General features: G+C 40.8%; 1 protein-coding gene across 4 annotated transcripts in view; it reads right to left on the bottom strand.

The window, feature by feature from the left end:
* Positions 1–16,157, bottom strand: part of RCOR1 (REST corepressor 1) — a 158,881-nt gene extending 142,724 nt beyond the window's left edge. For all 4 annotated transcript variants that reach the window (XM_032234680.1, XM_032234688.1, XM_032234697.1 and 1 more), the window contains exons 1-2: positions 15,538–16,157; positions 15,326–15,385 (exon numbers count right to left, since the gene is read on the bottom strand). In XM_032234680.1, the coding sequence (XP_032090571.1) occupies positions 15,326–15,385; positions 15,538–15,763 (286 nt within the window). In that variant the 5' untranslated portion in view covers positions 15,764–16,157. The remainder of the gene's footprint in view (positions 1–15,325; positions 15,386–15,537) is intronic.
* Between the last annotated feature and the right edge of the window lie 8,507 nt (positions 16,158–24,664).

The following is a 24,664-nucleotide window of genomic DNA, read 5'->3' as shown; positions in this document are numbered from 1 at the left end:
TGGGATACGCTTTCACAAGTTTGCACACTCGTTCAGGAGTCTTTTCTCGTACCATAGATATGTATAGGCAGATGCTAATAACTTGTTAAGGAGAAAGAGCAATCAGTATATTCCTAGGGATTAAGGCATTTATCACCATGCGCTTAGCCTTGGAATCTGTTAAACTGAGCTACAGAATAACAAAATTAGCAATAGAAAGACTCACTTTTAAAAATATTGACATTGGGTCCCTGGGCTGAATAGAAACCTTCCTGAGACACCTAGTTTAATGATTTAGGTTTAGAAAGGATTATAAAACATTACAGAATTCATTTTTCCAGTAGATAAAGATGAGTTCTAACCACTTAATCATCTACCTAGAAGTGAGGACTCCTGCACTCTAAAAGATCACGTTTTCTTTGGTGTGTGTGTGTGTGTGTGTGTGTGTTAGTTTTGATAAAAATTAGAATCTGACATCTGAGGAAGGCATCAAATTGGGAAAAGGTGATATAATTTAAGTGCACTCAGAATAGCTTATTAAAAGTGCCAAAATTCCACACCATCTCCAAACAGCTTATGCAATTCATTTTGCTATGGGAAGTTCTTTTTTTTTTTTTTGCAGGTGCACCTTAAAGTTCTGTGTCTACATTTCTACTATCAGTCTGGTTCAGAGAGATTTTTAAAAAAGAATCTATCTTTATATTCATCATACATGATTAATTGTAAAGCAATGTTTCATGTTACTAAGACACTTTAAGTTCCATACTGCAGCTTCACTGTCTATTTCAAATACAGCTTTGTAAAATTAACTCAATTTCTCATTTCATATCAAAGAGTAAAGCAGAGAGGGAGATTTTTTTTAAAAAAAACTTTCTTTTTTTTAAACTGTTCAGATAGAATTTATAACCCAGCATCTTGCAACCTGGATGTTACTGTTAAAAATGGGGATCAGTTTTTATCCAAACCAGAAATTCCATCTCAAAATTGTTTTTGGCATCACCACTGAGATTAAATGATCTATATTCTGTAAAAATATGGTTTATGTGTACTATAGTACAGTTTATCGTGACTAATTATTTCTAGCTAGCAAGAAAGGAAAGCAATCCATCACTCACAACATCCTCCTGTAACCTGGATTCTCCTAGAAACGCTGAAACTATAATTCCCAGAATTCCCAGGACAATAGATAGAAATTCAGATGAGTTGTAGTCCCAATTTATATGGACAGCATCAGATGTGGAATATAGATCTATTTCAGTTTTGCTCAAAATATGTATTCTGCATTGCCTGGTGCTGCACAACAACTGAAAAGTTAATATCACACATACATACACCTCAGCAACGAGCAGTAATACGTATCAAAGTCATGCGTACTACGTCTAAAAAGATAAAGGAGTCCCTGTGAATTTTACTCTGGTGGTTGTTAACTCTAGGGCTGGGTTGGTGAACTTATGGCACAGGTGCCACAGGTGGCACACAGAGCCCTCTCTATAGCCACATACGCCATCAGCCCAGGTCAGATCTTTGTGGCATTTCTTTCATGAGCTTGTTTCCCTGCAAACAACGAAATAGGAGCACATGAAAGAAAAAGATCTCACTTCTGGCAGTGCTGCTGGTGTTGGGATGCCCCGCCTCCCAGCTGGTCTTAGGGTCTCCTCATGCGCATGCGCGCATGTGCGCACATGCATGTGCCTTGCAGTTTGGGCACACACATGTGCAGTTTGGGCACTCGGTGCCGAAAAGATTAGCCATCGCTACTCAATCTCTGTTTCAAGGGCCATTGAGCTAGTGCTGTCCAAAGACTTTTTTTGCAGTCATGTGGCCAATATGATATCACGGAGCACTGTTACCTTCCCACTGAAGTGGTACATACTCACATTTGAATGCCTTCAACTGCTAGGTTGGCAGGAGGTGGGGCTTATTTCTTTTAAATTATGTAATTTTTAAAGTTTTTTTGTGTCTCATTATGTTTTCAATAAAATAAAAACATACAATTAAAAACTAATTCCAAATGATGTTTAAAAAGAACCCTTATAGTCTTTAACTATTACCCCAGCATTAACATAGCGCTTTCTTGTCCCAGTTGACTTCATTAGTAATAGGAAACACTGCATATACTGCACATTTACTAAACAAAATGAGCTGAGCTAACTTAACAAGGGAATTTCATGGGTAAAATTATGCAAGATTTATGCATTACACTGAGCTCTATTTTGTTTATATGTGCTGTATTAAATATACTGGGTTCACACAATATGCTTAGCAACAAACAATGATTTAGAAACTGCAGTGGATAGCCTTACAAAAAGCACTAAGGCAAAATAATACAAAATTAAATTGTTGCTTAAATGAATTCATTCCTATTATCAAAAGGGCCTGGATGCTTTACTGCAGAGGAACGCAGGAATGTGTAAATGAATTAAGGAAGCAGAAATAAATGAGAATCCCTAGGTTATTCAGTCAATAGCTTTTTATTTATTATAATAAGAGAGTCAGTTTGGTGTATAATGTTAAAGTTTCAGGCTAGAAACTGGGAGACCGTGAGTTCTAGTGTCATCTTAGGCATAAAGGGTGACCCTGGACCAGTCATTTTATCTCAGCCCTTTTGTCAAGAAAACTGTAGGCACTTGACTTGCAGGGGGGGGAAATGGCATGTGAATCACACAATAAAATTCTGGCAAGATTTCCAACATGACAATTGATTTTTTTAAAATCAGTTTTGTGATTTCTGACTCATCATCAATTTTTATTTTTCTTACTATTTATCATCTATTCTAAATGATAATCTATAAGTTACACACACACAAAATATACAACCAAGAACACAAATGTGATGATCATTATTAACTATAGGGACTAATCTGCATTTACTGACATGTTTTGGAACTCATACAGTAGTTAAGAGTAAGCAAGGCTAGAATATTTTAATTCAAGCTACTATAGGTATACACTATATGTGTATCAGCCAATAGACAAAAATTATATTGTAATGTAAAGTCAGCACCAGCCATTATAATTCATACATTTGCCATTTGAAGAGAAAGTATCCTACCTTGGGCAGCTGTTGACCACATAGCACTTTGGTCTCAGCAGAAATGTAGAACATTCAATGTTATGAAGTGACTTCCAAAGGTGACTAACTATAATATGCATTTCCTAGCCAACATAATGTAGATTGGAGGGGGGGGGGGCTTGTAGTGCTGTTTAACTCTTCAGTTTCCTAATCCTACCTTTTATAATGAGGGGTCATCATTTCAGCCCTGAGCTACAAATGTTCTCCTTTATTGGTACTACCTGTTATTAGCCTCTTCATTTTTGTTACAGCAGGATTTCCACCATTCTCAGAGCCTCAAGGGTGAGGTACAGAATAGAAAAATCATATTTATGGACGACCATCAAGAAGGAAATATTAAATTTTCTACCCACTAATACATTCATTTCTCAGTCTTCTTTTAGGATAGAAGTGGAAAATCTGAAGCCTTCTGTGGTTGAAGTTGTTGAAAGCTACAATTCAGAAATATTTGAAAAACAACAGGCCTTTCTCATCTACCTTCCTCCAGGAACTGTAGCATCATTTTAACCACAAAATAACTCTCTGTGTAGGTTAGACTGGGATATAACAGCTTGCTTAAAGTTATTCAACAAATTTCATAGCCAAGAAAAGATATGAGCCAGGGCTCTACTAATCACGATCCTCCTTTTAGTTTTACGAATAAATACATAGCTACCAATCCCCTACTGACTTATTGAGAAGCATACAAATGTCTTTCATAAACAAGTTGTGATCTGTTTAAACCAGAGGTTGGTTGCTGCGGGTACGACCCAGTACGGCCGTACCGGTAGTGGCCAGGAGCAGCTGAGAGCGTACCAGTACGGTGGCTCATTTGGCCCACCTGCACTCTATAGCTGTTTTTATGGGAAAGGGCTAAGTGCACATACATGCACAGTGTGTGGTGCCTGTGCGAGCTCCAACAAGCAGCTGATTGTCAGAGGGGTGGATTGCGCATGCGTACGCAGCACATGTCAGACGCATGCATGAACAGACCGCGATCAGCATACCACAGCAACAGTAAGAGCAACCCACCACTGGTTTAAACCTCTCCTTTTCTTTTCTACTGCATACTTTTGAACTAGTCACATTTGAAAAAGCAATATATATGTTGGATCAATAGAATCCTAAGTAGCTTGTAAGAACAAATGTTGTAAAAAAACACCAGATAAACTATTAATCTAATGTAAAATTCAACAAAAGCATATAAAATTAATAAGCTGGAAACAGAGGGATGAAAAATAATTATTCATAAAAAATCAATCTAGCTCCCAAAAATGAGGATAGAATTTCTGGTGAGAATTATTAATAACTAAGATAAAACAAGGACTCTAAATGATTATAGAGTAACTAACAAGTTTATATGACAAATGGGAAATATTTTGGAATCTAGTGAGGGCATATAAAAATGGGAGGGGTCATGAGGAATAGTAAGTAGAGTTCGCTCACACGAATGAGCAAAGCTATTCCAGCTTTCGGTTTTGCATTTTGTTTTTATATTGCTAGACACACTAAACTTCCAGTTTTTACACTTCAAGAAGATGCACACATTGTCAATTGTGGCTCTTTGAGTCAGGAAGAGGCACTGATTTTCTGGAATTTCATGTTGCTCATTCTGTGTTAAAGCATTATAATCCCTCTACAAGAAAGAGAAAAATGTTTTGATTGAAATAAACAATATATTTTTCCACCTGTTAACTAAACCACCTTAAATAATATCTGAAAGAAAAGGCAGCACACAAATCCAGAAATAGTATATAATTTAAGACAAGTATACAGAATCTGTGGTCCTCAAGAGATTGCTGAATTATAGTTTCAAACTCCTTCGCTTTGACTTCATCTGGCTGGGACTCCTGGCTGGTGTGCTTCATGAACATCTGGACTGCCAGAAGATTCCTACTATAAGATCAATCAGGAAAAGACTGCCATGAACTGGAACATCCAGGACCTAGTACTGTATAGTATGAAAAATTATTATTTCCTTAATCATCTTTATGCTTTTAGAACACCATAAGGAGTCATGATGTGCCTAGTGCAATGATGGCAAATGTTTTTTTCTGGTCAGGTGCCTAAAGGGCACGCACGCATGCATGCATGTCCACATCCATAATGCAATGTCCTCCCCACACACATGCGCACAGGTCTCACTGAAGTCTCCAGACTTCTGGTGGGCCCGTTGGGCTGTTTTTCACTCTCCCCAGGCTTCAGGAAAGCCTCCAGAGGCTGTGGATGGCAAAAAATGGCCCCTACAGACCTACAGCAAGTTTGGAAATTTCACACTGACGTATGAAATTGGGCATGGACCCACAAAGACAACCAGTATGATCTAGTGGTCAAGGAGTTAGGACTGGAGAGACTCAGGCTTAAGCGTCTTCTCAGTCATGAAAATTCATTGGATGACTTTGAGCCAGCCATTCCTTTTCTCTCTGCCTCATCTAACTACCGTTCTATTGTTGTGGAGCAAAACTGAAGGAGGTCCCTATTTAAGCTACTTTAAGCTCAGGAAGGAAACACAAGGCATAAATCTAACAAGTAAACCATTTATTTTTCTAGCATATCTTGATCAGAAGCAAGGTTTCTGGGTTTATAATAAGGCCTTAAATCATAAAATTTTAAAACTTATTTCCAGAAGTCATAGAATTGTTAGAAGGAAAAGAAAAATCAACTTTAAACAGATGTGCCAGCCATCCTGTGAACTCACAGGATATATACTCTATTCTATATCCATAGTTTTCATAGATGTTTAACATTAACAGTTGGAGTGAAAATTCTAGCCTTCATGACCAATTCCTGAAGAACTTAAAATCTCCAGGGATTTGCAATAGCCATGAAATGTTATTTGCTTACAGTACAAAACACCTTGATTAATTTTTATTTCTAATTGTCCATTTATTATGGAAATCTACATACAGATGTAAATTAGGAATAAAGCAGCCAACTCTACTTTGTGTCACTGGAGATACTTCAATAGTTGACCTTTGATTTGTTTGTTTTTTAATTTTCTGCATGCAATGTTTCTCTCATTATAGGACTTGAATCTACACAAATCTGGAGGATACCAACTTGGAGAAGTTTATAAAGATAATCATATAGTGAACTGGGACTGGTGCTCAAATACTGTGTTTACAGAAGGTTGGGATTTTTTTATATCCTTGAACTGTTATCCTATTTTCATTTTCTCCTTAAAGGATTAGATAACTTCACAGAAGTTAAACAAAGAGATAATGACAAGTGAATATTGTGGTCTAATAGTGAGCTTGCTTCATTTCAAATTTACTTATATATAAATAATCAGACATGGGAGAAAAACTAGATTTTTCCTTTTATTTGTAGCTTCACTTCATACATTGATACAAAGCAACAAAAATGAATGCTTAAAGCTGGAGGGAAACTTTATCTTCTATTCACTAGTTGCTCCCCAATTTATTCAGCATTTAATATACTTAGACAAAAAAACAAATGTTTCCTAACTATTTGTTGCAATGGTGTTTAAAATGGTTTTGTAAATTCCTTCCAACTTGAAAAAAATTGCAAGTTCAGATGACAAATCCTTTTAATTATGCCAGGCTTGTTTGTTCTAAACATGTTGTGTATTACTTACACATACTTTAAAAGCAACAGAGGAAAACTTTAAGCTTGCAAGATATACATGCTTGTTGCTTGCTGGAATCTTAAACTCTACCAGCTTATTATAGTTTTTCTACATAAAAATCAACATTTCAGTTTGCTTCACTTCAGAGCCATATAATTTAGAGAGGGAAATGTATTATTGATTAAAAATACCTGCAAGGCAGAATTCTTTGCTGATTTGCTACAAATCACCCAAACTTCTATTATTAGGGCTAGGCCTATATTCTGTTTACATCTGCTTTAAAATGACAGAAGAATGACACAATTTGTAATTGTGCAATACTTCTTCATTTTCAGGGCAATATTAATTAACTTATCCTTAAGTAGTCTTCTCTATCTTAGTCCCTCGAGCTATGTTAAGTCTACAAATTCCAGTTGTGTTTGCTCGAAGTTTTGATAATCCTATCAAACATCTGAAAGAGTCAAACTGCATCTGCCATTAATTTTGATTTTTTTTTGGGGGGGGGGTGTTCAGCACAGAAGCATATTACCATGGGAAATACACACAAAAGGATAAACTGTATCCTACAATGGTAAGCTGGCCCATGCAAGCCTTAGATTTGTTCATCAGATCTACCTTATTTAAACCATCTTCCCAACACAACAACTTTCTTATATTTATTATGTGTACACACCCCGTTTCATCCCCAAAGTGCTTAGAGAAACATGTTTTGTCTCCCAATTTTATCTTTATAGTATTAAACTGGGCTGAAGGCCCTGAAACTAGCTACAAAGTCAACGAATAAGGTTCAAAACCAGATAAGGGAACTCTGACTTCTTGAGTTGCCATTCTAAATTCCTTCACTGTCTTAGAATATATTATTTGTTGGCTATTTATGCCACAATACTATACATTGTGGATAAACTGCAGAGGGGGCTGGGGGGGAGATAAAGCTAGTTTTATCCAAACTTGGATATCCCCTAAAATTTATTGGACAATTCAGCCCCTGTAATTTCCAGCCAGCATGACTGTTTAATTCAGAAGGTCATTAAGACTTCTGGTATAGCCAAGTATTTAGTTATAATAGAGTGTAATTCAGGATCTTCAGGCATTGCAACATAAAATCCTAAAGCCAAACAAATATGAATAGTGGAATATTATAAAAATTGTATATTGCATAAACATAAGTTGGGCGACATTTTTAGATGAAATTTAAATTACTGACTCAGCCAATTGCAATCCCCTGAACTTTGGGGCTGTGGGTTTTTCAAAAATTGGATAGCAAACTGTCATCAGTTGCATGCTGCACACAGGCAAGATGTTGACGGGTTTGGTAGAATGACAATCAGAGGCTCTTTTACTTCAATTTTAATCCTGCTCCTTCCTAAAACAGAATCTGGATTCAAATGTTAGTTGCATTCTACAGAAATAGGTTTCCTTGCACTGCAAATCCCTACCCAGGTATAGCTAAGTTAGTACATGAGAAACTTGAACTATGATTATAGTTTCTTTCTTTTGCCACTCCCTTTCTTTCTATACTTTCACTTCCTGCAAATGCTTACTGTCTTTAAAATGACACTTCATATCAAAAGACAATTCTCAGAAATGCCCTTAAAATATCCATAATACATATTACCTATTTGATGCTAATGTTCTCCCACATTTCTGATGTATTACTAGCTCACTAAGCCTAAATCCTTGACATGTAAAATGCTGGTCAGCATTAACTTTATTTCTGCATGTCGAAGGATCCGTTTATCCCCAAGTCTATGTCATTTTATTTATTTTCAGTTATACATGTATAGAAATTTTAAATCCAAAATATTTCTGCACACATTTTGCTGTAAAAACGTGTCTATTTCAGCACTTCTGTCAAAAAATGTGTATTTCTGCACATATTCTTTAGCTGAGAACTACATTTCAAATCCCAAAATTGAGCACAATACAAATGATAACTATACTATATTTACTTTCTGAGTACTAATCAAAGAAATGTGAATTAAATCAGTTCGCTTTAAAACAGATCTAATCATATTCACCAACATTTCTCTCTTTAGCAGATATCAAGATTAAAACAGTAAATGTTTTCAAAGAAGAAAATGAACAAGCAAACTTTCAAAAGAGCTCTTTTCAAACAATGTTGATTGTTCAGTTAGGAAGAGGAAGTTGGAAAAGATTTTATTATTACTATTGTCATTATTTATAATCCTCTTCTAAAGAATTCAAAATCTCATGCATTTTTCCCACACAGCTAGGCCAGAAGGGACAGTTTACTGGGTGAATTAAATTAAATGTGACTAGAGATTTGAACCCAGTTCTCAGTCAGCTGTATTCATTGCCTTTTTTTAGTTTAGTTTTTTTTAAATAAACTACAGGTTTCCTCCACGTAAAACTATTTATTTAGCAACTGTTTGAAGTTGCAATGGCATTGGAAAAGGTGACTTATAACCAAGTCTTGCACTTACAATAACTGCTGCATTCCCACGGTCACACCATCAAAATTTGGGCACCAGGAAACCAACAAGCACTTATGACACTTGTGGTATCCTGGGGTCATGTGATCACAATTTGATTCCAGCCGGCTTCCCACAAGCAAATTCAGTGGGGGAAGCTGTATTTTCTTAATGACTGTGTGATTCACTTAAGAACTGTGCAAAAAAAAAATGGAGCCCCACCCTCCAAGACAACCTAAGCTCCTTACCTATGACTGTTTAACAACTTGCGAGATTGCTTAACAATTGCAACTCATAGTACTGGGATTGAAGTCATTAAATGAAGCAGTGAATGGATGTCTCATTTAATGTCAAGATCACTCAAGAACCAAGATTCCAATCCCAATTGTGGTCATAAGTTTATCCACCCTTTCCCCATATGTCACAAATGCTTTCAGCAAAGCTTGCATCACAACAGTGGTTCCATCATTCCTCCCATTAACCAATTCCTCTCTCACACCATACCTCTAACCTTGAACTTTCTAACCAGACATCACAAACACAGTTGGAAGCAAGCAGTATACCATAAGCAACTATAATGAAAAACTTGGCAAATAAATTTCAGGTGTTTGCTGAACACGTAGGATATATGGCAGGATCTCTAGGCTGTTCTCTTGAATGTCCCAGAAAAGCAGGAAAGGAAACTCACAAAAAACAGTGAAGGATCATCAGAAGACCATTGAGAAGTTCACTCCCAATTCTAAAATAATTGGACATTATGCAGCCTCAATTGTGCATCACATACCTATAAATGATGGGTTTCAAATATCAGATTTAGTCACTGCTTACTGAATATGCTTTGCTAAGTTTATAAAACACAACTAGCCCAAAACAAATAAACCATGTGTCTTGAGATCATATAAAATACATTTACTTATTTACTGAGATTTATATACACAGTTCCAATTGCAAGACACATTGAACACCTTACTCTCCAAAATAAGTAACCCATTAAAATAGTACAGCATCAAGAAATAACCACTGATGCTGATTTTCCATAAGAACCCATCCCACAAGTATCCTGAAGAAAAGCCAGCTCTTTGTGGCCTCAAATACTAGCAGGGTCAGTGCTGCCTTCATTTCCAATGGGGTGCTCTTCCATAGAAGAGAAGCAACAGCAGAGGTGTGCCCTTATATCCCTGGTGGTGACCTTCCCTGGAAGTCAAGATCACATGATTTTTTTTACCAACTGTTGATGAACCGAAGACAATATGGCATTGCACCTGATTCAACAGCATGAAATACAGATTTTAATAAACACTGCTGATCAAAGTGATTTATCAAAGTTTCTCATTTATAGCAAACCTCTTCACTCTTTAGGCAAGTGTCATCATCCTATTGCTTTTATTACATTTCTAAACTTATGGATATTCAGCATTCTCTGGACTATTAAAACAGTAAAAACAATAATATGCACTGGTACCTAACAGAAAACGGGTCAATAAAAATATTTAGAAGCCAAAGTACTCCTGTTTTTCTGGTTGGATTATTTTAGACATTTAATTTAAAAAAAAAGATATGTCATGAAGATTAAACTACAGGACTGGAAAAGAATTTTCAAGATAGGCACAGAAAATCAGGAAAAAGGTAAAAAAAAAAGTAGGAGAAAAAAAACCTACCTGGGATACTTTTCAGCACAACTTACTTACTGATTTAGGAAGAAAGAAACTTTGTTCATTTTTTAAAGAAAAGGAGCAAATACTTCTAACAAAGATTCATTTTGCATTGCTGACTTTTCTGTGAGTTAAAGCAGTATCCATTGTGAAGTTCTACTAAGTAATTTGAAAACGTATACCTTTAATTACTACAGAACATTAATAATAAAGGTTTTTAATGAAGAGATTGGTTTCTTTAAATTACAGTGCTCTGCAAATTCCTCAACACTGGACACAAACTACTGTTAAAAAAATTTCTTAAGAGTAATTTACTGTTCTTTGCATAAAACCTCAATAATTTCTAGTACATGTGTACAATAACTCACTGAGCACAATCCATTTCCTTCAAAATCATTAGGATTCCCCTGCTCTTAACTTCAGCATACCATCTGCAAATATCTAGAATCCAATTTAAATTTTATTACAAACCCAACTTTGATTTAAAAGAACAGGAAATTTTTTAATTGAACATGGGGAGTTGGGACTTGTTTTGACGCATACATGTTTTTTTTTCTGGAAAATTCTATAAAACACAATGCTGCTTTCAACAAATTAATCTATGAACAACTTTCCTCAATCTGATGTCCTCCAAGTACATGGGACCACCATTTCTAGTATTCTTTCCAATATAGGCAATGACCTCCGGGAACTGTAGTCCTAACACATTTACTGAACACAAAAACTACAGAAAACTGACCACTGATATTTTAGCAATTGGGTGTATTTATCATGCTAACGCATGATTTAATAATGATTTCTTAAATAAACCGTAAGTGGTTGGGTTCATTCAAAACTTATTCAAAACTATGGTCTACTGTATAAATCATAATAGTGGATGCATTCACAAGACACATACAACTGACACCAACTAATTGTAGTACGACACAGGATAGAAACAAAATACTGAAAACCTGGAAGCACCACATAGAAAGATTCTTTGTAATACTTTTCCATACAAAACCTTAATACAACAGTCAACTGATTCTCTCCTTAGCAGTGATAAAATGATTACACCTGTATTATAACAATCCGCATCATTACTGTTATGTGAACTCATACTTTAGGTTTAGAAAGAAAGAGCAGAGAATCTGATAAGAGATCAGTCCATGCATTTTATTCTTAAAACCTTAAGACCATTTCATCCAAGAGGTCTCTTCTTTAGCAATTGGGTGTATTGTACTTGAAAGCAAATTGCATAATACACTAGGATGCTATTTATGAATGATACAACATGTGTCTATCTTGCTGAATAGATTTAACACTTTCACAAGCTCTCTTCAATCATTTGGTTTCCAAAGCAAGGGAAAGAGACAGCATATCACACTCTCAGCCACTCACTCACCCCAGTCCAAAATAAAAGGTCACCAAAAGGTGGTTCCTGCCTTCCAACACTCAGAACTGTGGTCACACAGATTAGTTACTTTCATATAAAAACATGTCTATAGATTCACTTCCTTACCATCAATTGGCAGGGCTAGTACCAAAGAATGCCTTCCCATTCCTCTCCATACTTTTGGATTCAAACACCTGAAAGCAGCTATACACAAATGTAAAAATAGCAACTCTGAAGTTAGGCATTTGTCACATGACTAAGCTGTATGTGGAATTCATGTACTGCAGTTTCCTGGACAGATATGTATTAGGTGTAAAAAGGAAGCTAACATTAGTTTGAGACAAGCATATATACCATAGCATCCTGCTAGATTTTAAAAAACATAGATTCCAATCAACTGTATGAAATTTATTGGAATTACTCTCAGACTAACCATCCAATAAACATGAGAACAGAACAGGTAAAGAAAAAAACTGCATTTACAATCTTTACTTTTTAAAAGAAAGAAAAAGGAGGGATGTAATAATTAGATAAACAGTAGTATGGAATGGAAAAATAATCCAGAGAGAAAATATAAATATTCTTTATAATAAATTACCATCTTTAATTTTCCTAAGGAAATCAATGTATTTTTTCCTAAGGTTCACAATTTTATATAGCATAGAGTGCTAACACATGCAGACAAGTTCTCATATTTAAGAATCACTTAGAATAAAGTAATACCCTAAACTAGGAAAATCAAAATCATTTACTCTCTATGTTGCAGGCTAGAAACTAAGTGGAAAGAATCCAAAGATTGTTAAGGCCACATTCAGTCTAAGGATGCATAGGTACGTTATAGTCACATACATACATATTAGGAAATAAATAGAAGATAAGAATGAAATTCAAAATGATATTTGTAAAGTAAGAAACTGTTTTATTAGTTCATCTCAAACACTTATAAAAAGTTTCATATGGGTAGAGGGAAAGAATCAAATATATACATCTAAACAATTGAGCTTCAACTGATCACAAACTTAATGAGGATCCACAAGAAATATAGCAATAGTGCAATTTTCAGAATAGTTCCCAAATTATGAGAAACAATTTGAGTTTACTCTGCAGCCTGGCCTCATGGTGAAATATTGTGTCCAGTTCTTTGCATTTTACCTTAAGGAGGATATGTACAAATCAAAGAAGTTCAAGAGATGGAAAACTCTTGAGGAAATGTCCATCACAAGATAATAGAAATAGGACTATAAGACAGAAGGCTAATGACAGATAAGGTTAGTACCCATGAAATATCTGTCCTATATGAGAGGAAAAAGCTTGTTTTCCACTTCCGGAAAACAAGGCAAGGTCTAATGGACAATTTAAGGGGAGACTTTGGTTGACTGTTAGAAGTAACTTTTTAAAGAAACAGCAATTAACAGTTCAATATTTTCAACTAATGGAAGGGGTCTCATTTGTCAGTTTTCCAACAAAAACTGAACAGCCATTTGCTGAGGATGCTCCAATTGTGTATTTCCTGCTGCCAACAGGGAACTGGATGGATTGCAAGGCCCTTGCCTAACTCTGTGGCAGAAAACCAGGGATGTCCTGATTCATAGGTTTGGCAGCTTCATATAAGTACATTCACCTATTATGGCAATCAGCTAACTGGATAAATCTTATTAAGAATTCCTCAGGACCAAAAGAAATGGCTAATTAAACAGGATTTTTTTTATTTATTTTTTTTAAACTTGTAATTACAAGGAAACCATTTAAAAGCCAGCATTTAAAATCTAAGGAAATGGACCTCTCCTCCCTCCCGCTTTAAACAAATTGCAGGTATGGTTTCCAATACACTCAAGAGGTACCGTTTTTAAAAAACGTTTTACAAGAACATTTGAATCCCTTTGTTTATTCAGTGCCTCCTTAACGTTTCAAATTGGAAAGAAAATATAACCAAGTAAAACATTACAGAGTAGCTTCTCCAAGAAGCAAGGCTGAGTTTAATGAAACTGCAAATCCTAAAGAAAGGTAACAAAAGAAAGAGAAGCTTTTTGCCCCATTGCTGACAATAGTACCATATTTGCAAACACAGGAAGAGAATCAGGAATGCCTCTTTCTTAATGGACAAATTCGTTTTCCTGTTTGTCACCAGGTCTACCAAGCGCCCCCTAGAAAGTGCTCTGCTGCTTTTTATTAACTGCTCTCCTCTTCTCTTTCTTTGCCCTTTACTTGCCCTAAATTTCATCATTAAGAAAGCAAGAAGTGAAAGAGCCTTATTCTCCCCACTACCTCAAAAAAACTAATCGGATAAAACCACTCATTAAAAAAAAGTAATTGGATTTAGGTCAATTGCATCTAAAATAATTATGTGCAAGGGGGAAGGGGAGGAGTCTCAGGGAGTAGACTGGCACCGATTTTCATAAAGGGCCAGCTCGTTCTAACTCTGTGAATATGGAAATAGTAGCCACACCTGAAAACCAGCAAAAAATGAAGGTGGGGGACTTAAGATTAAAGCTTCTTTTTCCCTTGCTATGTTAACCAGTTATCTTCCACACCACCAAAGGGAAGGACAAAAAAGAAGAAAAAAACATTTATTTTTAAAATGGATTTCATTTAAGGAAGTAGAACCCCAGAATAACTCCACTGTCCTTCTCTCCCCCTTCCTCCCTCCCTCCCCCAGCCATTCCAAAGTGTGCTGCTGCCACCTTTCCTGAACTCATTTCAATCTATCCATCATCAAATTCTATTCTCTCCCCCCCCCCCCTCCACCTTCCCGTTTCCTTTCTTTCTTTGAATTGCTGGCCAGATATGCAATCTATGCAGGGAGGGGAAATTTTTTTCCTTCTCCCCTCTTCAATTGAAAACTCGCTTTAAAAAAAAAAACTAAAACAGGAAGTGTCCTCTAGTGTCACTTTTAATATTGGGGGGGGACGGGACGGGACACGAGTTAATTACACAAGCCTGGTAGGGATCCAGACAAGGCTTTCCCCTTCCTTGGGGATGAAGATCCATTAAACTCCGGAATAAAGTCCACAGTATGAGAAGCTGGGCACCTTGGTTGTGCACCCTTAGCTAAGAGAGACCAGCCTCTTATAGGGCACTGGTGAGCTTTGCCCACGAGGAAGACCGCCATCAGGTGTTGGGGGGGGTGTAAAGAAGGTGTAAAGAGAGCGGCACCTCTTTCAAACATTTCGATGGAGAAGTCGTGAAAGAAGAGATTTCTGCTTTTTGGGGAAGGGGGGAGAGAAGGAGAGAGAGAAAATGACTCACCAGGATCAAAGTCAGGAACAACCGCTTGATACTGGGGTCCCACTCTCATTCCTCCTCCTCCTGACAAGGGAAAAGAAAAACAAAGAATTGTTATTTCCCAATTCTAGCTTTCCCTCCCTTCCCCCTCTTCCCCTGCGCGGGTTGTAGCTGTGATAAGAGAGTTGTGGGTTTTTGTGGGTCGTCTCTTCTCCCACCCCACAAAAAAGACTCACCGTGCTCCTCATCGCTGGAAGAGCCGGAGCTGCCTTCCTCCCAGTTGTTGCTGCTGCTATTCCCATTGGGCGCTGCTGCCGCTGCCAAACTTTTATTATTCCCATTGTTAGCGTTGTTGGCGCTGGCGGAGGCGCTGTTGGAAGCGTTGGCCGCGCCGCTGGCATTATTGTTCCTGCCCCTTCTTTTCCCCGAGACCTCTGGGCCCTTTTCTATCATGGTTGGCATTGGGGGTGGGGGGGTGGGGGGGTAAACGGGGGTGGGAGGGAGGGAGGAGGAGAGGCGGCTAAGAAAAAAAGCGCGGACTCGGAATTGGGTGAGAAAAGCGGAGAGAAAGAACGGCAGGACTCTTCTCTTTCTGCAAAAAAAGGGCAGGGGGAGGGAAAAAGAAGAAGGGAAAATAATAAAAAAAATAAAATAAAAAATAAAACAGCTCCGGGGAAGTTGGCCGCAACTGAAGGCTTCGCGCTATTTGTAAGTTTTAGATTGCGGGACTTTTCCTTCCTCGCCCCCTTTTTTTTTCCTCTTCTTCTTCTTCCTCTTCTTCTTCTTCTTTTCAAATTCCCTGCAATGAGATGAAGCCCCGAACTTTAAAGGCTCATCCCTTCCCTTGCACTGGGACTAGTCACTGTCAACCTGAGCTGCTAGGCTCCCCGCGAGCCTGCCCCCCCGCTCCGCCCATTGGCCGCCCGCACATTTTGGGAAGCTTTCCCCACTCCCCATTGGCCCGCCCTCCACGTCCATCAAACCGGCCCGGCGCTTCCGTTTGTTAAGTTAGGTGGAGAGGCGTATTCGCCTCTACGTGGTGAGGGCTTTGCAATCTCTACGCCCAATGATACAGCTTGTTCCAAGGCTACATTGTATCGTTATATAGAGGGGGGGAGTTGGGCAGCTGCCCTATAGCTCGGCTTAGGGCCCCGCTTTAGGAAGGGGGCGCGGGTGCAAAGGCACGGCCTCAGGGGCGCGGCGGGACGAGCTGCAATCCGAGGGGTCCCCACTCGCTCTCTTCCTCTCGCTTTCTGCCCTCAGAGAGAGGGGGGGTAAAAAAGAGTAGCTTGGGACTATTTTCTTCCACCATCCCTCCTCCTTGGCGGAAGGCTACCGGCGACACGCTGAACAGTTTGAATGGAATCTCCATACAAAGAAACTAAAAAGAACACCGCGAAAGTGTCTCCGCCGTGCAGTTTCGACGCGTGTTCCCACGCGTGTTCGTGGAAAAATGGGTTTCTTCTCTCCACCACCCCCACCCCTTTCAAGTGGCCAAAGCTCCCTCCGTAACTGAAACGATGTGTCCTTTTCGGGGAAGGAAGCGGGGTTGGGGGGGGAGAGGTCGCGAGAGAAAGCGAGTTAGGGCTTCGGAGAGGGGCGGGGCGGGGTGAGGAATAAACTCTGAATTGCTGGAGTTTTTAAGCAAACCGGGTTTGTCTCGTGGCGCCGAGTTGAGAGAGAGAGAGAAGGAAGCCAGGGCTTTTTGAAGGGATAAATGGAAGGCAACTTTCCATGCTGATTTTCCCAGGTCGGGGGGGGGGGGGGAGGTGTGTCACTTTGGGAAAGGCGAGATGATAATATTCAGTGAAGAAAAGGAAGGGAAAACCCTGAATTTTGGATTTGAAATGTCTCCTTGAAATGTTGTATCCACCGACAGGCAATGCTGCTAGTTGGAAACGGCCGCTAGGGCCAGACACAAACGGGCTAATGACACAAACGGGTTAATATGGATCCCAAACGGGGGGGGGGGGAACAACCCTTTCTCAGCTTCTTCCACCCACCCCCCCTCCTCGCCCATGAGAAGGAAGTGTGCTGAATCTCCGAGGACGAACTTGCCAACATCTAACCATTCTTTCTACGTAAAGAAAGGCGGGGAGGTGGGGGGGGGGTGGAAGCAGCTTTGAGGATTTATATTGGAATGAAGTTATAGCCGGCCAATGCCTCATCCTTTCCTTGCAAAGGCTATACACACGCACACAAAGGAGCCAGCTAAAAGTATCGAAGACTGACTTAGTTGCAAAGCAGAGAATGAAACTTAAAAAGAGAAAAATTGAAGTACCAAAACAAAGATGGTGGTTATTTTTCAAGATGCCTCTAGGTTCCAGGCCTGCTCTCAGGAGCCTCCTAGCCCTGAGCTGCCTCCAAAACTAATTGCTTTCGCTGTGCTTCCCTCTTCAAAGTGGAGTTAGCAAAGTTAGCAGGGCATCGAGTGGCCCAAAGATGGGGACTACTGCCTCTCTATGGCTGCACAGTTTAGGCAGAGACATTTCTGCTCTGTTCTTTTGTAAACGAGTAATGCGTAAGATTTCTTAGGGCCTTCCCAGGATTGCGATAAAAGCATTCTCAACTCAACCTTTAGTCACTAAAACTATCCCAACAAGTAATTTACTTTTCCCATTACTGATCTCTACCCTACCTCTGCTTCAAGTCACTGCAGTCACCTGACTTTCCTCCAAGGTAATGGATGACAAATGACTTTCTTCCAGCTTGGTTAAAGTGCTACCCATATGTCCTTGAGCCATCAAAAAGCTTACCGGCGCAAAATCTGCTATTCCCATTCCTGATCCCTATCCTGTCGCTTTAGTCTCTGTCCTGGCTTGTTGCCAGAGTATTTTGTCTTAAGTTGTCCATATTAAGTAAAGCTACTAGTTAACCTTTTGGCTTTCTTTTATTTTATTTTATTTTATTTTCAGCAGCTGAAGAGAAACCCTCTACCAATCAGCACTGATGGGTTTAGCCATCCATCAAACTTCAGCTTCAATTGATCCAATCTACTTCTGGAGCCCTAGTAAACAACTACTTAAATATGAGCCAGCAGTGTGCAGCAGCTGCCAAAAAAGCCAGTGCAATCTTAGGCTGCATTAACAGAGGGATAGAATCAAGAAGTGCTAATACCACTTTATAATGCTTTGGTAAGGCCACACTTGGAATACTGCATCCAGTTTTGGTCACCAGGATGTAAAAAAGATGTTGAGACTCTAGAAAGAGTGCAGAGAAGAGCAACTAAGATGATTGGAGGTTTGAAGCTAAAACATGAACATTTGCAGAAATTGGTTATGTCCAGTGAAAATAAAGACTAGAAACGATGTGATAACAGTGTTCCAATATTAGAGGGGCAGCCACAAAAAAGGGGGTTGACCTGTTCTCCAAAGCAGCCGAGGATAGGATAAAAAGCAATGGATGGAAAGTTTGAGTGAGTTTGAGTTTATTTCATTTGTATGCTGCCCTTTTTCCCTGAGGGGACTCAGGGCGGCTCACAGCTCAAAAAGGAAAGGGGGAATACAAACAGTTTAACAACAATACAGAACAATACATGGTTAAAAGCACAACAATCATACCATTCGAGATAGGGGGCAGCGAATCTTTAGCCCCAGACCTGTCGGAACAGCCAGGTTTTAAGGGCTATGCGGAAGGCCTGGAGGGTGGTGAGGGTACGAATCTCCACGGGGAGTTCGTTCCAGAGGGTCGGAGCAGCCACAGAGAAGGCTCTCCTCCGGGTAGTCGCCAGTCGGCACTGGCCGGCGGATGGAATTCGGAGGAGGCCTAGTCTGTGGGATCTAATTGGTCTAGTGGAGGTAATTGGCAGTAGGCGGTCTCTCAAGTACCCAGGTCCAATACCATGAAGGGCTTTATAAGTGACGACTAGCGCCTTGAAGCGTATCCAGAGACCAATAGGCAGCCAGTGCAGCTCGCGGAGGATAGGTGTTACGTGGGTGAACCGAGGTGCACCCACAATCGCTCGCGCGGCTGCATTCTGGACAAGCTGAAGTCGCCGAATACTCTTCAAGGGCAGCCCCATGTAGAGCACGTTGCAGTAGTCCAGTCTGGAGGTCACAAGGGCGCGAGTGACTGTTGTGAGAGCCTCCCGGTTCAGGTAGGGACGCAACTGGTGCACCAGGCGAACCTGGGCAAATGCCCCCCTGGTCACAGCTGACAAGTGGTGTTGCGGACCCTGTCTGAGGGGCGTACTGTTTGACCCCCCAGCCTGAGAGATGGAATACTTGGCCAATTAGTAGGAGGGAAGCACAGCAGCCACTCGGTCTTATCTGGATTGAGTACAAGCTTGTTAACCCCCATCCAGTCCCTAACAGCCTCGAGGCCCTGGCACATCACGTCAATCGCTTCATTGAGTTGGCCCGGGGCGGACAGATACAGCTGCGTATCGTCCGCATACTGGTGGTATTTTATCCCGTGCCGTTGAATAATCTCACCCAGCGGTTTCATGTAGATATTAAATAGAAGGGGGGACAGGACCGAACCCTGCGGTACCCCACACGTTAGGGGTCTAGGGTTCGATCTCTGCCCTCCAACCAACACCAACTGCGACCTGTCCGAGAGGTAAGAGGAGAACCAGCGTAGAACAGTGCCTCCCACCCCCACCTCCCGCAGTCGTCGCAGAAGGATACCATGGTCGATGGTATTGAAAGCCACTGAGAGGTCAAGGAGCACTAGGAGGGAGGCATGACCTCCATCCCTGGCTCTCCAGAGATCATCGATTAATGCGACCAAAGCAGTTTCTGTGCTGTAGCCAGGCCTAAATCCCGACTGGAAGGGATCTAGATAATCGGTTTCCTCCAAGGACTGCTGGAGCTGGAAGGCTACCACCTTCTCAACAACCTTCCCGACAAAGGGGAGGTTGGAGACTGGATGATAGTTGTTTAGCACGGCTGGATCCAGAGATGGCTTCTTCAGGATGGGTCTCACCACCGCCGTCTTTAGTGCGGGGGGAAAGATCCCCTCCCGAAGGGAGGCGGCAACAACCGCCTGGATCCAGCCCCGCGTCACCTCCCTGCTGTTAACAACCAGCCAGGAGGGGCACGGGTCCAGTACACATGTGGAGGCACTTACAGCTCCCATGGCCTTGTCCACGTCCTCAGGGGTAGCAGCTTGAAAATCAATCCAGTGATGTCCTGCCAGATTATCCCCTGGTGCCTCAGCTGGTTCTGCGGAATTGGAGTCCAGGTCCGCCCGAAGCCGAGCAACTTTATCCGCGAGGAATTGGACGTAGTCCTCAGCTCTGCCTTGCAAAGGATCGCTCGTATCCCTCCTATTTAGGAGGGAACAGGTTATCCTGAACAAGGCGGCTGGGCGCGACTCAGCGGAAGCAATCAGAGAGGCAATGTATGTTCTTTTTGTCGTCCTAATTGCCCGGATGTAAGTTCTGATGCTGGATGTTAGAAGTGCTCGGTCTGACTCAGACTTACTGGATCTCCATCGTTGCTCTAGGCGTCTCTTTCAGCGCTTCATCTCCCGGAGTTCCTCAGTAAACCAAGGGGCCCTCCTGGATCCACTGCCTCGGATCGGCCGTAAAGGCGCAATCCGGTTAAGAGCCTCTGTCGCTGCTGAGTTCCAGGCAGCAACCAGAGTCTCCGCCGGACTGCGGACGAGAGTATCAGGAATAACTCCAAGCTCCGTCTGAAAGCCCAAAGGGTCCATAAGTCGCCTGGTGTGGAACTACCTAATCGGTTCCTCCTACCTACAGTGGTTTGGTCTCCGAAAGTCAAGCCTCAGTAGGTAGTGGTCCGACCATGACAGGGGTAAGATCTCGCTACCCCTCAGACCAAGATCACAACTCCACTGCTCCGAGAGAAATACGAGGTCGAGCATGTGACCCGCCGAGTGAGTTGGGCCTCGGATTACTTGGGTCAAGCCCATGGCTGTCATGGAAGCCATGAACTCCTGCGCTCCATCAGAGTGTTCGCCGAGCGAAGGCAAGTTGAAATCCCCCAGAACCATAAGCCTGGGAAACTCAACTGCCAGCTCGGCTACCGACTCGAGGAGCGAGGGGAGGGCTGCTGCAATGCTGTTGGGAGGCAGGTACGTTAACAGCAGACCCACTTGACCTTTGAGGTCCAACTTCACCAGCAAAGACTCACACCCGACAAGCTCCGGAGCAGGGATCCTACGAGGTACTAGAGACTCTCGGATAACAATGGCCACACCCCCACCCCTTCCCTCGCTCACCCCCTCTCTGGGACGATGGTAGTCAAACGAAGCCTCCAAAGGCTCAGCAGGTCGGATAAAAATGCTGAAATCGCTGGAAAACGCTGCCGCTGCCGCCAGCGTAGCACCGCCTCCCCCACCGCCAAACCGCGCAGACAGCACAAAAGTCTCCGAGGTTTGGATGGTCCAGGGCCGCCTAGGAGTGGCAACCCCCACAAAAGTCTGGATTCCTCGGGTCCCCTGAATTCCGGACATCCCCAGGGACCCCTTTCCGAGAGGTGCAGAGTTGGTTTTCTAAAGATTTTTCAGCGTTTTTCGCCTGCTTCGTTCAGAGCGAAAACGCCTGGCAGCCATCTCTGATCTTGCACATGCGCACTGTAACTGAAACTAATCAAGGAGAGAAGCAACCTAGAAGACATTTCTTGACAGTGAGAACAATTAACCAGTGGAATGGGTTGCCTTCAGAAGTTGTGGGTGCTCCATCACTGGAGGTTTTTAAGAAGAGATTGGACAGCCATTTGTCTGAAATGGTAAAGGGTTTCCTGCTTGAATAGGGGGTTGAGCTAGAAGACTTTCACAGTCTCTTCCAACTCTGTTATTCTGTTTAATGACCATTCAAAGTTATGACGGTGCCGATAAACTGGGCCTAAGAATCATCACAATGCCCCTGAGGTCATGTGATCAAAATTTGAACACTTTGCAACTGGCAAGTCTACAATGGTTGCAACATCCTGGGGTCACATGATTGCTGCTTACAATTTTCCCAGTAGTGCTTTCAATAAAGTCAGTGGAAGAAACTGGGCTCACTAATTGACCAGATGATTCAGTTAACACCTACAGCAAAAAGTTGTAAAATTGGGTGCAATTCACTTAATGAGTTCATTGCTTAGCAATAGAAATTTTTCTCTCAATTTTGGTTTTAAGTCAAAGACTTAGAGCCCAAAATTATAATCGTATGTCATGGCAGTCATTAGCCATGTCGCCATGCTTATCTTATGACCTTTTTTGTAGTGGGCGTTAAGTAAGCACTGTGGTTATCAAAATGCCATTGTTGTCAAATCCATTTTCCCCAGTAGGCTTTTTTTGCTGAAAATATAAATACCAGAAACTAGCAAATAAAATGCCAAAATTGCAGTCAAATGTCCATGGAATGCTGCAAACAGATATCAATCTGAGGCTTGGGCAAGTTTGCTGGCACAGTTTAATTGTAGAACACAGAATTCCTTTGGCATTGCTGCAGTGTGACTGGAGTAGGTGCATCAGATGACAGGGACTTCCCCCTCAGTCTGCGATGCACCAGTGTCAAATAACCTTGATGCTGCGTTTAAATGAGGCAGAGAGTTTGTGCCCTTTTCCTGGATAGTCATTAAGTGAATGACATGCATCGACAGTCAACCTCCTCCAGATTCAAAACCTCTGGCATAGGAAGCAGCACCTCTCTCCAAAACAGACTGAATTCGCTTCTTTCCTCCCTCCAAAGTAGGTTTAAATAATATCAGTTGAATTCAAGGCTGCACAAGGTCTGTGATGATTGTTAACTTTATAAAGTTTCCATGTTTAAATTAATAATAATTAAAGTTATAAGTTCACAATATATCCAAAGAAAAAGAAAATGGCAATGAAAGAAAGGGAGTATTCTAAATGCTTTATGAATAATGCTTTTCGTATTTCTTTCTTTTATTATAATATCAAATGTGTGTGAGAGAGAGAGAGAATGAGAGAGTGGGAATAATGTTAATGCTTATAAAATATTTATTGCAGTTATTAGCGACCAGTGAGTTTATATTATAATCTGTCAGTGTGTTTGGTGTAGTGGTTAAAGTGTCAGACTAGAAATCAGGAAACCATGATTTCTTGTCTTGCCTTAGTTACAAAGCCAGCTGGGTGACTTGGGGCCTGTCACTTCTGTCACCCGTAGGAAGAAAGAACTGCCAAGCCACTTCTGGAAAAAGCTGCCAAGGAAAGTGCAGGGGGCAATTGCCAGGAGCCCAAAATGACATGAACTTCCAAGAGCGTATCTGACTGACATAATATTATGTATGTTATAGTATATACTATTGTTTAAGAAAGAAATACATAAATAACACGTCACTATTGTATGTATTTTTAATTTACTCATATTCTTCTCATGCACAATTTTATATTTGGTCTGGGAAAAGCTGCACAATTTTTTCACCCACACGAGGCACATCAAAAATGAGAGGAAACATTGCAGGGAGGTGATCAGTGGGAGTAGGAGATAAAGAGGTGGTTTGTGCAAAAGTTTGGCAATAGACCAGGAGTAAGTTCAGAGTGGGGTGGGGAGGAACAGACCAGAAGTGTACACACACAAACACAAATAGACATATACACAGAGATAAATATTGAAAACAGTCAAATTTGTAGTAATACATTTTTATGTAATTAGTCATATTTTCTGTAGCTCCTATCTGATTTTAATGTTCTGAAATATTAATAAGCCATATATAATAAACACATGGTTTTCTAAATTAAAATGCAGCCTGAAGGATCCTTATGTACAGTTTAGTGGCCCTGTTTCTGAGTTTGACACCATTGGTCTACAGGATCCAGCAATTCTATCAAAACAACATAGGGAGTTTTGCAAACTCTGCCCCTTTCATATATCACAGTGCGCACACACAAAAAAGGTTGAGCCATCAATACCTTGCCAGAAGCTCAAGGAACTGCCTGGGACAGCAGAAGAATCCAACTGTTTCAGGTCCACCGAACAACTAATGTGTATGCTTTAGAGAGGTCTAGTATGAATGAACCTAAAACAGAATGCAAAGACAGCAGGGGGATTAGAAGTGCTCACGCCAGCCAGAAATATTCAGTGGGTATGAGCTAATCCTGCCTGCGCCATTGACTAGGAAGTACGGTATGTCTAGTTTTATACATGTTGCTATACATGCCAATAATTTGGGCTGCAGCAGAAAAAAGATGCTGTTAACACACATTTGTGCTATGATTGAGTCCAAATAGGGAAAGTCCATAGTCATATATCTGAGCATAAACTATAATAGTGATAGCATTTAGACTTATATACCACTTCACAGGGCTTTACAGCCCTCTCTAAGCAGAGTAGCGTATTGCCCCCAACAATCTAGGTCTTCATTTTACCGACCTTGGAAGGATGGAAGGCTGAACTATGAGCCAGGGAGAATCAAACTGCTGGCAATCAGTAGAATTAGCCTGCTA

This window comes from Thamnophis elegans, chromosome 1 (assembly GCF_009769535.1).
Source record: "Thamnophis elegans isolate rThaEle1 chromosome 1, rThaEle1.pri, whole genome shotgun sequence".
NCBI lineage: Eukaryota > Metazoa > Chordata > Lepidosauria > Squamata > Colubridae > Thamnophis > Thamnophis elegans.
Note: the sequence above shows the minus strand (reverse complement) of the source record. Positions and strands in the feature narration are given on the sequence as shown.